Source organism: Sturnus vulgaris, chromosome 24 (assembly GCF_052056855.1).
Source record: "Sturnus vulgaris isolate bStuVul1 chromosome 24, bStuVul1.hap1, whole genome shotgun sequence".
In the NCBI taxonomy this organism is placed as follows: domain Eukaryota; kingdom Metazoa; phylum Chordata; class Aves; order Passeriformes; family Sturnidae; genus Sturnus; species Sturnus vulgaris.
The window spans coordinates 5,588,154-5,603,786 of NC_142266.1; the positions used below are offsets into that span (position 1 = coordinate 5,588,154).

The window sequence follows — 15,633 nt, forward strand, 5'->3', positions numbered from 1 at the left end:
TTTTAAAATTTTATTTTCCAGGCCAAAAATGTCCCTTGTGGGTCATCCCCTCGCAGGCAGCAGAGAGGGGATGGGGAAAATTTGAGGGAAAAAAGGAAAATATTAAAAATATTCCGGGCTGGGATAAAAAAGTTTCCCAGGGGCTGGAATTGGTGGGGGGAGCCGGGAATTCCAATCCCAGGTGTGGAATGTGGGAGATCGCTCCCGTTCAGAGTAATTAATTACTCGTTAATTTAATTAATTTATTAATAATTGGATCGCCCCTTCCCTCCCCACCCTGGCACGGGGGGAGCTGGGGTTTATTTGCACCAATATCCCCCAAATATTCAAATTTTTTTTGGAATTAAAGGGGTTTAGGAATCTGCTGAATAAAAAAAAAAAATTTTGATTTTTTTTTTCGGCTTTCCAAAAATAAATCTAATGGACAGAAAAAAAAAAAATTGTCAAGGCCTTGAAGCGACCGTTTGGAGCTTTCAGGGATTTTATTCTCTTTTCATTGCTGAAAAAAGCAAAATAAAAAAAATAAAAAATAAAAAATAAAAAGTGCCAGCAGCGAGTCCTGTCCTGCCGGTGTCCTTCCAAGAATATTCCATTGTCACGGCTTGAAACGTTTCATTTTCTCTGTGTTTAAAGCCCGAGAGGAAATGTGTTCAGAGGGATCAGCTCTCCCTTCCAGGCTGCAGAGAAGAAATTTAAAAAAAAAAATTAAAATTCAATAAATTGTTAAATATTGAATGTATTATTTAAATATTTGTATTAATAAATGTAAATATAAATGTAAATGTAAATATAGATGTAAATGTAAATATAAATGTAAATGTAAATAATTGATAGAATTATAATATAATAAATAATTTTTTTTTAATGGTGGGATTTTGGAAGCCACGGAAGCCATGGGATCATGGATTGAAAGACTCATGGAATCACAGAATAATTTAATTACAGAATCATGGAATCACAGAATTGTGGAATCACAGAATTGCAGGATCGTGGAATCATGGATTAATGAAATCTTGGAATCACAGAATAATTTAATTATAGAATCACAGAATCCTGGACATGGAATCATGGAAATGTGGAATCACGGACCCATCGAATCCCAGAATTGTGGAATTGTGAAATAATGGAATCACAGACTCATGGAATCACAGAACTGTGGAATCACAGAATCTGGAATCGTGGAATCACAAAATTGTGGAATCATGAACTCATGGAATCACAGAATCATTGAATTACAGAATCATGGAATCATTGAATCATGGAATAATGGAAACGTGGAATCACGGACTCATCGAATCACAGAATCATTGAATCATGGAATAATTTAATTACAGAATCATTGAATCATGGAATCCCCCACGTGTGGAATCACGAAATTATGGAATCATGATCATGGAATCATGGACTCGTGGAAACATGAACTCATGGAATTGCAGAATCACAGAAACATGGACTCACGGAATCCTGGAATCACGGAATCCTGGAATCATTGAATTACAGAATCATTGAATTACAAAATCATGGAATAATTGAATTACAGAACCACGGAATCACAGAATCATTGAATTACAGAATCACAAAATCATGGAATCACGGAATGTTCTGGCGCTCACGTGGGCACGCTCAGCCCCCTCCCAATTATTCCCCTCCATCCTTTTCCTGCTCGCTAATTACTAATTGCTAATTGCTCCCTCCCAGTTCCCCTCTCCTGCCGCAGCTTCCGGCTCCGTTGTCAGCCCCGCTCCCGGAGCGGGAGGGATCTCCAGGAGTTTTGGTTTTCCTCCTTCCTGACGGGTTTTTAATTGGCCGGCGCCCTCCAGGAACCCGATACAAATTGGGATTTTTCGCATTCCTCGGCTCTCCCTCGGCCGCTGCCAAAATATTTTAAATAAATAAACGCGATTGCGTCAATGGAGAGCAGCGGGAGGCTCGCAGGTGCTCTCGCAGCCCCAGCGCCGGCTCTGGCACGGCGGGATGAGCCTAAACTCGGTCCTGGAAAAGCTGGGAATTTGCCGGGATTTGTCGGGAGCATCCGGCTTAATAAGGCTTTGCATTAATGGCCCGCAATGCAGGCGCTAATTAATGGATGCTGCGCCCATCTCCCACCTCCATGGAGGGGTTTAACCCTCCGCGGCTCCCAAATCCCGGAGCTGGAAGGTTGGTGCCACTTTCTGCAGCCCCAAATCCCCTCGTCAGGATCCTAAACCCCCGTGCCAGGAACCCCTAAACCCCCGTGTCAGGACCCCTCAAACCCAGGACCCCAAATCCTCTTGTCAGGACCCCCCAGACTCCTGCACCAAGACCCAAAACTCCAGTGCCAGGACCCCAAATCCTGGATCCCAAACCCCCCTATCAGAACCCCAAATCCCCACTGTGCCAAGACCTCAAACCCAGGACCCCAAACCCGCTCCAGGACCCCAAATCCCCGTTCCAGGACCCCAAATCCGCCCCAGGCTCGTCCTCCCCCCAGGGATGCCCAGGGCCGGGTGATTGACAGCTGTCACTCAAAACCGCCCTCATTTTCCCAATCGATGAATATTCATGGAATGTTTTCCCCGACTCTCCTGCGGGTTCTCGCCATTAACTATTCATGGAAATCCCGGGAAAAATGCAAATTCCAGAGGGTCCGGCCCGGGAATCGGCTCCTCCAGGCCTGGCATCGATACCCCCACGCCGTGCCAGGTGCAGAAAGTTCTGGAAAAGGCAGGAAAACCTGGATCCATCCCTTCATCTTCATCAGGGACACCGGGACACTCATGGTGTGACCTTGGCCACCATCCTGAATGTCCACAGTGCTCAGCCCCCCCTGGAATATTGCTGGAATATCACTGGAATATCCCTGAAATATCTCTGGAATGTCCCTGGAATATTCTTGAAATATCTCTGGAATATCCCCTGGAATATCCCTTGAATAACCCTGGAAAGTCCCTGGAATATTTCTGGAATAACCCTGGAATGTCCCGTCACTGAGGGGCTGAGCTAATTAAATCGCTGTTAATGATCCACTCATTAGCGAGGAGCGTCAGAGCCCAGCCTGGCTGTTCCCGGGGTTTTCCCAGCTGGAAAAAAAAGCAGGAGAAGCTCCTGTCGCTGCCGTCGGGGACATGGGCAGGGACATCCCAGGGGTCACCGCCCCCGCTGTCCCCTCCCTCCCTCCCTGGGCATCTCCTGCCTGCCCCAGCCTGAGCTCCCAGGGCTTCGTCCCAAATCCAGACCCCAAATTTGAACCCACCCAGGGATTTGTCCCTAATCCAGACCCAAAATCTGAACCCACCCAGGGATTTGTCCCTAATCCACACCCAAAATCTGAACCCACACAGGGTTCCATCCCAAATCCAGCGCCTCATCCTGATCCCTCCAGAATTTCATCCCAAATCCAGCACCCCACTCTGGATCCCTCCAGAACTTTGTCCCAAATTCAGTGTCCCGTTCTGATTTCCCCAGGGTTCCATCTCAAATCCAGCACCCCATGCTGATCCTTCCAGGATTTCATCCCAAATCCTGCACCTCATCCTGATCCCCCCAGAGTTTTTTCCCTAATTCAGGGCCCCATCCCGACCCCCCAGGGCTCCATCCCAAATCCAGGGCCCCATCCTGATCCCCCCAGAATTTCATCCCAAATCCTGCACCTCATCCCGACCCCCCCCAGGGCTCCATCCCCATCCCTGAACCCTTCACACACGGTTGGTCCCATCCGCGCTGGAATATCCCAAAAGAACCCGACCGCCGTGAATCCCGGGATCCCCATCCCGAGGGGGCACAGAGGGGTTTGGAGCAGGGAGGAAGAGGAGGAGGAAGAGGAGGAATCCCCGCTCACCTTTCCCGGCACGTCCGATCCTGGAGAATCCTCGGACCGCGCCATTCCCTCCTCCCACCTCCCTCGCGGCTTTTCTCACTTTAAACACACGGACGCGTGAAAAATAAATGTTGCTGAGGAAAGACGGCGGCAGAGGGCTGGGAAGCAATTAGCATCCAGAGAGGCGTAATTAGTGCTCAGAATGCGAGCGGCAGAGAAGAAATAAAGCCGCGTTCGGATGCAATCAGGGTCGTGCCTGAATTACAAACCGTTCGCTGAATTGCTAATTAAGCGCGGGGTGTGAATCACGGCTTATTAAGGGCTGAGAGCGAGCTCTGCCAGCCGGGACCGCGGGGACAGGGGGACAAGGGTGGGACAGAGGGACAATGATGGGACAGAGGGACAAGGGTGGAATAGAGAGACAATGATGGGACAATAATGGGACAAGGGACAGTGATGGGACAGAGGGACAAGGGTAGGACAGAGGGACAATAATGGGACAAGAGACCGTGGTGGGACAAAGGAATGTGGTCTGAAGGAGGGACAATGTCCTGCATCCCTGCACCCTCACCCCCCCGTCTCTCCAGTTTCCATCCTAATTCCCGTTCCCAATCCCCATTCCCAGTTCCCAGGCCCATTCTCAGCCCAGTTCCTGCAGCCTCAACCCCATTTCCCATTCCCATCCCGTTTCCCACAGCCCCTCTCAGAACAGGCAGAGCCCAGAGCCCAACCCATGGCCAGGAACGGGATTAATTAATGAATTAATTAATCCTGGTTTATCCATCCCAGACACGTCGCTCCAAAGGCCTCACGAGGAGCAGCTGCCCTTGGCCGCCTCCTCCTTTGCTTCCCAACCTTTCCCTTTTTTCTCCCCAGGATCGTTTTTATCTTTCTTTTTCGCTTTCCAGTTTTCCCCAGAGCTCCAGCACCGCCTCTGTGCGTCCATTCCAAGCTTCCCCCCCCCCCCCCCAAAAAAAATCCCTCTGGATTTTCCTCCCTTCTGAGTTTTCAGGGGTTCACCTGGATCCACCTGGGCTCCCCAAGGGCCGGGATCCCCCCAGCTCTTCCCGGGAAGTTGAGGAGCAGCTCCGGGTCTCCAGCTCGGAGCAGGGATGAAAGGGAAAGGTCCTGCAAGATCAAAGCGGCCTCATCTGCTTTAATGAACCTCCCCCGAGCACTGCAGAGGGGTTGGAGAGAGGAAGGGGCTTCCTGGAGATCAAAGCCCCGCGTGAGGAGCTGGGAGGGCTCGGAGAAGGGAGAGGAAGAGAGAGTTGAGAATAAAAAGATGGAGAAGAAGGGAGAGAAATTTGGAATAAAAATATGAAGAAGGGAGAGAGGGTTGGGAATAAAAAGATGGAGAGGAGGGAGAGGAAGGGAGAGAAGGTTGGGAATAAAAAGATGGAGAAGAAAGGAGAGAAAATTTGGAATAAAAAGATGGAGAAGAAGGGAGAGAGGGTTGGGAATAAAAAGATGGAGAGGTCGGGGATGAGGAGCTGAGGGATCCCTTTGGAGGAGCTGAGATCCGGGGATGCGGCACCAGAGCAGCCAAGGAATGTCCCTGTCGCCAAATTCCGTCCCTTTCCCATCCTGCCACTCCCAAATTCGGGAATGGAGGGCTGGGGATGGACGGGGACACGGGCAGATGTCCCCACTTGTCGCGATCAAGGAGCCACTGGGATCATCCCGGGGACAACCAAAAATCCCCCCGTGGCCATCAGCGCTTCCCTCTCGGCACATCCCACAAAGCCCCAAATCCCAGCCCCAAATCCCAGCTCCGCGGGGACACCAAAGGCAGGAGCGCGACCTCGGGAATGCTCCCCAGGCTGGGATTTCTCCACCGGCAGGAAAAAATTCCAGCGGGAACGGGAGGAATTGTGCAGCTCCAGGGAGAATCCGGGAGAAGAGGAAGATGAGAGCTGTTCTCCCCTCCCCGGCTCCTTTGGAGATAAAATCCCTTTTTTCTTTTATGAAGGATTTATCAAGTTGAGTTTGAAATCACCGAGGAAGATTCCCTGTTTGGATAAAACTCGGGATTAACGTCCCGAGTTTGGAACTGGAGGATGCTTGGGAACATCCTAACGAGGAACAGCAAACAGAGCAATGAGAAGCGATCCCACTGCTTCTCCAGAAATCCCGGGATGGTTTTGGGAATCCTGGAGCCCCTTGGGATGCAGGAAAATCGCAGGGACTGCTGGAATGAGGAAAATTTCTCGGGGAAAAGGAAAGGGAAGGGAAAAGCTCTTTGTAACTTCGGGATTTTTTTTTTTTTTTCCAGAGGAGGGAAAACGGGATGAATCCCAGCTCCACAGCCGAGCTTTCCCCACCGAGGATTGTCCTTTTTTTTTATTGGAATAAAGGAATTCCCGGCTGGTGATCCCTCAGGCGATTTCCCGGGAATGGCTGGGCGGAGGCTCCATCCAGCAGGGAGGGATGCAGGAAAAAAAGGAATAATAAATATAAATAATAAACATAAGGAATGAACAGCCCCAGGGAAAAGTGGGAAATGCTGGGGAGGAGCTGGGAACTGCGGGAATGGGGATGTCCCATACAGGGATGATGTTCCCAGTTCCCAAATCTGGTGTGTCCATGTGTGGGAATATCCCAGGGGATCTCTGGGAATTCCAGGGTTTTATCATAGAACCGTGGAATTGTTTGGGTTTTTTAAGGAATTTAAAACTCCTCCCATTGCAGGGACACCTCCCACTGTCCCAGGCTGCTCCAGCCTGGCCTTGGGCACTTCCAGGTTTCAGGAATTCCATCCCAGCCAGGAATTCCTTCCCAATATCCCCAAATATCTCCTTTTTCCAATTCAAAGTCCCTCCATCTCTTGTCCCCAGTCCCTCTCCAGCTCCCCTGGAGCCCCTTCAGGCCTTGGAATGTGCTGGAAGCTCTTCCTGGATCCTTCCCTTCTCCAGGGGAATATTCCAGGGAGGAACCAGCAGGAGCCCCCAAATTCCAGGGCCGTGCCCATCACCCCTGGAAGTGCCTCCTCCTCCTCCTGCCAGCTCCATTATCCACATTCCTGCTGCCTGTGGATCCTGGAAAAATTAATCCCCGTTGCTGCGAGCGAGGCACGGCGCTCTTGTAACTGCGGGCCGTTAATTAGGGCGCCGTAATTGGATCCAGCGCTCCCTGTAAATCCAATTACCTGGGATTAGAGCCGTGCCAGGGCACCGCCAGGGGGATGTGGCTCCTTCCCGTTCCTGACAATTTATCCCGGTCCTTTTCTGGAGAGGAAAGATGGGAAGAGTCTCCAGCTCCTCATCACAGCCCCAAATCCCGCCAAAATTCTTCTCCCCATCCCCTTTTATCCTGGAAAGTTGGGAAGAGTCTCCAGCTCCTTGTCACAGTCCCGAATTCCCCCCAAAATCCTTCTCCCAATCCCTACTCCCATCCCAGAGCTGCTCAGATCCATAAAGATTAAATTATATATTCTTTTATATGTATATATATATATATAAAAGAAAATATTTAACCACATAGAACAATCATCCCCTTTTAATATCCACAGATAAAACCCGGAATTGTTTCCCAAAGAGAACGAGGTAATTCCAGGTTTTTATGGAGTTTTGGGCTATAAAGTCGCAATTCTGGGGGCAAAGGAACAAGGAATAGGGAAAGGAATAAGGAAAGGAGTAATGAAAGGAACAAAGAACGAGGAAAGCAGCGAGGAAAGGAACAAGGAAAGGAACAAGGAATAAGGAAAGGAATGAGGAATAAGAAAAGGAACAAGGAATAAGGAACAAGGAAAGGAACAAGGAACAAGGAAAGGAACAAGGAATAAGGAAAGGAACGAGGAATAAGGAAAGGAACAAGGAATAAGGAAAGGAATAAGGAATGAAATAAGGAAAAAGGAAAGGAATCACATCCCGCTGTTCCCACGCCTCTCCTGGGACAGGAGGGGGCGGATCCGACCCCAGGGCGATCAGAGGGAAGCTCGGCCCCATTCCTGCTGCCGGGGCTGGATTATCCCTGGGGAAGCACTTTGGGAATGCCAATCCCCACCGGGGGGAGCCCAGGCCGTGCCCCGGGAGCCCCCGGAGCCCCGGGAGCCGCCGTGCCCGCGCTGCTGCTGCCCTCTGCTGCCACGGAATTCCCGCTCCCGGGACACGATCCTGCGGGGACGGGGCCGGAACGGCTCGGAATGGATCGGAACGGCTCGGAACGGCTCGGAGAGGCTCGAGCGGCCCGGAACGGCTCGGGATGGATCGGAGCGGCTCGGAACAGCTCGGAACGGCTCGGAGAGGCTCGAGCGGCCCGGAACGGCTCGGAGAGGCTCGGGATGGATCGGAGCGGCTCGGAACGGATCGGCACGGCCCGGAGCGGCTCGGAACGGCCCAGAAGGGCTCGGCATGGCTCGGAGCGGCTCGGAACAGCTCGGAGCAGCTCGGAACGACTCGGCACCCCGGGATAACGGCGGCGGGGGATTTTTTGGGAACATCCTTGGGATTTTGGGGCAAATCCCTGGGATTTTGGGCACATTTTGGGATTTCTGGGCAAATCCTGGGAATTTTTGGGAACATCCCTGCGATTTTTGGGGCACACCTTTGGGAATTTTGGACAAAGCTTTGGGATTTTTGGGAACATCTTTGGGATTTTTTGGACAAATCTTTGGAATTTTTTGGGCAAATCCCTGGGAATTTTGGGGAACATCCTTGGGATTTTTTGGGCAAATCCTTGGGATTTTTATGGGATTGATTCTACCTCAGGAATTCCCATCCCTGCCTGGGATTTTTTTTTTTTTTCCCCAATTCTCTTTTCCTTCGCCATAAAGTTGGTTTTATTTTATTTTTTGGGTTTTTTTTGGTTTTTTTTTTCTTCCCTTTAAAAAATGAAAACCCACAGAAGGTTCACAAACTGCTTTTCTCCTGGCAGGAGAAAACAATCCTGCACTGAAATGTTGCTCTTAATTTTTTTTATTATTATTATTATTATTTTTTTATCATTTTGGGGTTTTTTTCCCTTCTCAATCATCACCCTTCTTAAAAAATTTTTTTACCAGCTTGAGGAGCATTGACTCCACCATTAATTTAAATTTTTGGGGTTTTTTTTGTTTTTTTTTTTAATTCCAAATTCACATTTCCAGGTGCTGAGAAACCCCCCCCCCTCCCCCCCGCCCATTCACTTCTTCTTTTCTTATTTTTTTTTTTTTTAATGGAAATTATTAATTTTTTTAATTTTTTTTTTTTTTTATTTTTGGGGGTGTTTATTTATTGAACACAGCAGTGACCGTTGGCATCTTTGAAGCGTAATCTCATTTTAGGTCGATATTTCTCCAGGTAAAGCAGCTGCTTGGAATTGAAAGCTCCCCTCCTTTTCCTAAAAAAAAAAAATAAAAAAATAAATAAAAATTTAAATTACATCAATAAAAATTATTAATATCAACAGCAGTGGGAAAAGCAGAGGTTAATTGGTGTTTTAATCAGAATTTTTTCGTGGTGTTTCAATAATAAATAAGTGTTTAACTTCTTTTTTTCACAATATTTCAATAATATTTCACTCTTTTTTTGGGTGATATTTAAATAATAAATAAATATTTCACAGTTTTTTCAAGCTATTTCAATAGTAAATTAATATTTCATTTTTTTTCCTCCACAATATTTCAATAATAAAGAAATATTTCCATTTTTTTCCACACTATTTCAATAATAAAGAAATATTTCACAATTTTACACATTTTTTTACCTCAGAAAAATCAAAATATTTGAGGATTTAATTTACATTTAAACCCAGATTTGGAATAGAGAGATCTCCCATTAAAATTTGCTGTTAATTAATGAGGATTTTAGTCCCAGCCTTGACATTTTTACCTCAGAAAATTCAAAATATTTGAGGTTTTTCTTCACATTTTAACCCAGATTTTAATGAGATATTATTTATTTAAGGATCAAAATCTTAGAAAAACTTCAAATCTTTTCCTTAACAGACTCAAGCTGGTAAAAAAAAAAAAAAATAGAATTAAATATTTTTGGGAGGAAAAAAAAGTGAATTTTCACTTACTGCCTTATAAACTGAACTGCATCCTCGTATTTCATGCCACACTCAATGAGAGCCAGAGCCACCAGGACAGGAGCCCTGCAGGAAAAAAAAAAAACCATATAAATGTGAATAAATAATAAATAAAATTCAAATTAAAGATTAAAATTAATAGAGAAATAAAGAGAGAAATAGAGAATTAAATAGAAAAAATAAATAGAGAAATAAATAGAAAAATGAAATAGAAAATGAAATAGAAAAATTAAATAGAAAAAGAATGATTAAAATAAATATATAAATAAATATTAAAAAAACAAGTAAATATATTTATATATATTTCTATAACATTCTGGTAACATTCAGAAATTTCTGGAAATTTTCTGGAAAATCTCTGGATAATTCCTGGAAAATTTCTGGGAAAATTCTGGAAAATTTCTGACAATTTTCTGTCTAATTCCTGGCTCATTTCTGGAAAAATTCTGGGGAAATTTCAGAAATTTCTGGTAACATTTCTCAGCAATTTCTGACAAATCTCTGGTTCATTCCTGGCTCATTCCTGGATAATTTCTGGAAAATTTTTGGCTCATTTCTGTCTAATTCCTGACAAATTTCTGACAAATTCGTGGCTCATTCCTGTGTAATTTCTGGATAATTCCTGGCTCATTCCTGACAAATTCATGGCTCATTCCTGTGTAATTTCTGGATAATTCCTGGCTCATTCCTGACAAATTTCTGGTTTATTCCTGGCAGATTCCAGGCTCATCCCTGTCTAATTTCTGGCTCAATTCTGGTTCATTCCAGGCTCATCCCTGGATAATTTCTGGATAATTCCTGGCTCATTCCAGGCTCATCCCTGCCAAATTTCTGGATAATTTCTGTCTCATTCCAGGCTAATTCCTGGCTCATTCCAGACTCATTCCAGGCTAATTCCTGGCTCATTCTGGTTCAGTCTTGGATAATTTCTTGCTAATTCCTGGCTAATTTCTGACAAATTTCTAACAAATTCCTGACTGATTTCTGTCTCATCCCTGGATCATTCCTGGATAATTTCTGATAAATTTCTGGTTTATTCCTGGCAGATTCCAGGCTCATCCCTGGCTAATTCCTGGCTCAATTCTGGTTCATTCCAGGCTGATTCCAGGCTGATTCCAGGCTGATTCCAGGCGGATTCCAGGCGGATTCCTGGAGGATTCCTGGAGGATTCCTGGAGGATTCCAGGCTCATTCTTGGATAATTTCTTGCTAATTCCTGGCTGATTTCTGACAAATTTCTAACAAATTCCTGACTGATTTCTGTCTCATCCCTGGATAATTCCTGGCTCATTCCAGGCTCATCCCTGGATAATTCCTGGCTCATCCCTGGATAATTTCTGTCTCATTCCAGGCTGATTCCTGGCTCATTCCTGGATGATTCCAGGCTCATTCTTGGATAATTTCTTGCTAATTCCTGGCTAATTTCTGTCTCATCCCTGGATAATTCCTGGCTGATTCCAGGCTCATTCCAGGCTCATCCCTGGATAATTTCTGGCTGATTCCAGGCTCATTCCAGGATAATTTCTGGCTGATTCCTGTCTCATCCCTGCCAAATTCCCGACAAATCCCCGACAAATTCCCGTCTCATCCCTGGATAATTCTTGGCCGATTCCAGGCTCATTCTTGGATAATTCCTGGCTAATTTCTACCAAATTCCTGCCGAATTCCTGCCCCGTGCAGTTGTAGCTCACGCACCTGCCCAGGCCGGCCACGCAGTGCACGGCCACGCAGGCGCCGGGCTCGTCCCGAGCTTTGCTGCGGATCAGGCTCAGCCAATCATCCACGACACGGCCGGGAGGGGGCGCCCCGTCATCGAACGGCCAGTCCTGAACGGTAATTATTTATTAGTAATTCATTGAATTAATTGATTCATTAGATCACAATGGCCAGCAGAGAGAGGGGAAGGATTATGGGGAAACGATTAGAGTTGGTGTAAAAATGTGGTATGCTAAATATAGATGTTATAGACTGTGTAATGTATAAAAATATATAAATATAAATGTATTATAAATAGCAAATGCAGAATACATAAAGATATTATTAAAATATAGTACACTAAATATATATAACATATAGGTTATGTAACATAAAAATATATAAATATATAATAAATGGTAAATACAGATTACACAAAAATATATAAAAATATAGTATCCTAAATATATAGAATCTTTAATATAGAGAATATGTAACATATAAAAAATATATAAATATAAAGATATAATGAATAGTAAATACAGATTACACAAAAATATATAAAAATATAGTATCCTAAATATATAGAATCTTTAATATAGGGAATAGGTAACATATAAAAAAATATATAAATATAAATATGTAATAAATGGTAAATACAGAATACATTAAAAAATATTAAAATATAGTATACTAAATATAGATAACATATAATATATATAGAATATATAAAATGTATTTATTATTCTTACTTATAACACAAAAATAGAATATATAGTACATTAAAATATATAAATATATGTATTATTTAACACATATTTTTTAGCCAATTTCAAGCTAATTTTTAACCAATTTTTAGCCAATTTTTTTACAATTTCTTGCCAATTTTTACCAATTCTTAAACCAATTTCTAAACCAATTTTTAACCATTTTTGCCAATTTTCTGCCAATTTTTTACCAATTTTAGCTAATTTTTAACCAAGTTTAAACCAATTTTTAGCCAATTTTTTTCCGATTTTCCCCCCCAATTTTAACCAATTTCTTGCCACTTTTTAACCTTTTTTTTTTTTGCCAATTTTTAAACCATTTTTTAGGAGAACTCACAAGAACTTGGATTCCTTCTTTCTCAATGGGAGCCTGGTCATAGGTGGCATCACAAACTCTCACCAAGGTGGTGACCCCGTATTTCTTCAGCTCCTGCAAAAGAAAAAAAAAAAAAAAACAAAAATAAAACAAAAAACCCCTCAAAATCCGATTTTAGCAGCTGTAAAATTCAACATTTCTCACCATTTCAGGTGGGAAAAAAATAAAATTACAAGGGTGAAGGAAAAAAAAATTGGAATTATATTAAAGTAGAATATATTCTAAATATATATTATATTAAAATATTATTAAAATATAATATAATTATATAAGAATAGAAAATATAATATTAAAACAGCTGTTGAAATTAAAAGCTATTAAATTTCTGGGCAGGAATTTGGAAGAATTTGGGATTTTTTTTTTTTTTTTTTTTTTTGGACTCATTATTCTTGTGCAAGGAATAAATCTTTAATTGAAAGGGGGGGGAATGTTTGAATCTCAAAATTTAAACTCGTGCAAGTCAAGAAATTAAATAAAAATCAGGTTTGATTCTCAGAAAGTGAAGAGAATGTGAAAAATAAAGACAAAAAAAATCTGAAATTTCAGGTGACAGGAAAAGAATCTTTAATTGAAAGGGGGGAGATTTTGGATCCCAAAATTGAAGTTCATCAAGCCAATAAATTAAAAAAAAAAAAAAATCAGTTTTGATTCTCAGAAAGTGAAGAGAATGTGAAAAATAAAGACAAAAAAAAATCAGAAATTTCAGGTAACAGGAAAAGAGGTGGGGAAGGACTGGTCAGGCAGGAATTTGGAGGAATTTTGAAATTTTTTTTTTTTTTGGGATTTCTTACCTCGATGAATTTGCTGAGGGTTGCATTGGTTGGGTTGTGAGTGATCAGGAAACGAAGATTTTCATAAGTAATTTCCACAGGGGCTGGACGGTTCATAATGGCAAAAAAAAAAAAAAAAAATTAAAAAAATAAAATAAAAAAAATGGGAGGGGCCCAAAAAAAAAAAAAAAAAGAAAAAAATCAAAATAAAAAGAGGAAAAAAAAAATAAATCAATGACCTTGGAAACGTTTCACAGCAGAAAACATCCAAAAATCAGTAAAATATGGCTGGGATTGATCAGAGATTGCTTTGATGGGGTTTTTTTTGGGGTTTGTTTTTTTTTTTTTTCCTAAAAAAGCAGCTTGGCTTCCAAATCCTCGATTGCTGTTGGGGTGGAATCGTTCAGGCTCCCAAAAAAATTCCCAAAATTCCCAAAGCAGGCAGGGCTGGGCAGCCTGGCCTACATGGAGGCACTGCTGAGGTGAAAAAACAAAAATTAAAAAAAAAAATAAAAAATAAAAAAAAAAATCAAAAAATCAGGGCAGGGCTCTCAGTGACAACAGAGATCCCCAAAATCCCATCAATCTGAGTTCCCAGAGTGTTGAAGGTCAAAATAAAAATAATAAAAATTAAAAAAAAAAAAAAAAAAAGAAATGAAATAAAATTAAAAAAAAAAAAGGGGTTTTGTGGCAGGCAGGCACACGTGGGGAGCCCCCTGAGCTCACTTGGTGGCCAGGGTGCTGTGCTGGGCCTGGCAGAATTCTGCCCTGATGCTCAAAATCGCCATAAATGTGCCAAATATCCTCCAACAGAACACCTGGAATGGGAGAAAAAAAAAAAGATTTATATTAAAAAAATATATAAGTGAATTAAAGTTCTCATAGTCTTGATCAGTGGTATTGGAATGTGACCAAATATCCTCTAATAGAACACTTGGAATGGGGGAAAAAACAGATTAATACTGAAAAAAAAACCAAATTAATAAAAGTCCTGATAGCCCTGATCACAAATATTGAAATGAGCCCAAGTATTCTACAACAAACACCTGGAATGGGGAAATACAGATTTATATTAAAAATATATAAATGAATTAAAGTCCTGATAGCCTTAATCAGTAATGTGCTCAAGTATTGTACAATGGAATAGTTGGAATGGGGAAAAAACAGAATAATACTGAAAAAAAAACAAATTAATAAAAGTCCTGATAGCCCTGATCACAAATATTGAAATGAACCCAAGTATTCTAAAATAAACACCTGGAATGGGGAAATACAGATTTATATTAAAAATATATAAATGAATTAAAGTTCTCATAGTCTTGATCAGTGGTATTGGAATGTGACCAAGTGTTCTATAATAGAACACTTGGAATGTGGAAAAAACAGAATAATACTGAAAAAAAACCCCAAATGTGAGGAATTCCCAGAGTGGAAAGGGAAAACAGGGAATGAAAATGTGAGGAATTCTCAGTTCCACCTGCTGTGGGTAAAGGAAAAACAGGGAATGAAAACACGAGGAATTTCCAGAGAGGAAAGGAAAGACCAGGAATGAAAACCTGAGGAATTCCCAGAGGGATGAAGGAAAAACAAGGAATGGCCCCATGAGGAATTCCCAGTTCCACCAACTTTGGATTGAGCCAAAACCAGCCCAGGGGAAAGGAAAAAACAGGGAATGAAAAGTTGAGGAATTCCCAGAGAGAAAAGGGAAAACAGGGAATGAAAAGTTGAGGAATTCCCAGAGAGAAAAGGGAAAACAGGGAATGAAAACGTGAGGAATTCCCAGTTCCAGGGGTTTCGATCCAGGATTCCCTGCAGAGGTCACCGGGATCCCGTCCCAGACCCCCCGGGCACAGGGTGCTCAGCACTCCCTGCTCATTCCTTACTCAGAATTCCCAAAGGATCCTCGGGAAAAGCCGGGAGCAATCCCAGCTTGGTTCCTCTCATGGACAATCCATGAATTCACCGGCAGTGAAATCAGCACCGCAATCGGATCCCATTAAATTTCCATCCTGACCCGTCGGGGTTTGGGATTTTCCTGCCACTCTGCCCATGTCAAGGTTTTACTTCCCCTTCCTGAAAATTCCCCATTGGAGTGACCCCTCCTCTATCCCCTCTCCACCAAAATATTTCATCTGAACATTTCCCGAGTGAAAGAAGTCAGAGAACTCCAAAAACGAGCCCGAAAACTCAAAACACAAATCAGCCAGAACCTCAAAATATA

The 15,633-nt window shown here is 43.0% G+C and overlaps 1 protein-coding gene and 1 long non-coding RNA gene across 3 annotated transcripts; both read right to left on the bottom strand.

Moving 5' to 3' along the window:
• Nucleotides 1–451: 451 nt before the first annotated feature.
• LOC148221301 (uncharacterized) lies at nt 452–4,470 on the bottom strand. 2 transcript variants are annotated; one of them, XR_015808312.1, is made up of 2 exons: nt 3,818–4,470; nt 452–2,694 (listed from the first exon to the last, which is right to left on the bottom strand). It is a non-coding gene; the product is annotated as an uncharacterized LOC148221301 (long non-coding RNA). The 2 variants fall into 2 exon arrangements; XR_015808311.1 differs by having other exon boundaries at nt 452–3,059.
• A 4,226-nt stretch (nt 4,471–8,696) lies between these two features.
• Nucleotides 8,697–14,090, bottom strand: PTP4A2 (protein tyrosine phosphatase 4A2). The gene is made up of 5 exons (XM_088178521.1): nt 13,434–14,090; nt 12,604–12,696; nt 11,500–11,630; nt 9,797–9,871; nt 8,697–9,115 (listed from the first exon to the last, which is right to left on the bottom strand). Exons 1-5 carry the CDS (start codon nt 13,527–13,529, stop codon nt 9,007–9,009), a joined length of 504 nt encoding a protein of 167 aa, XP_088034647.1. The 5' UTR covers nt 13,530–14,090; the 3' UTR covers nt 8,697–9,006.
• Nucleotides 14,091–15,633: the final 1,543 nt, after the last annotated feature.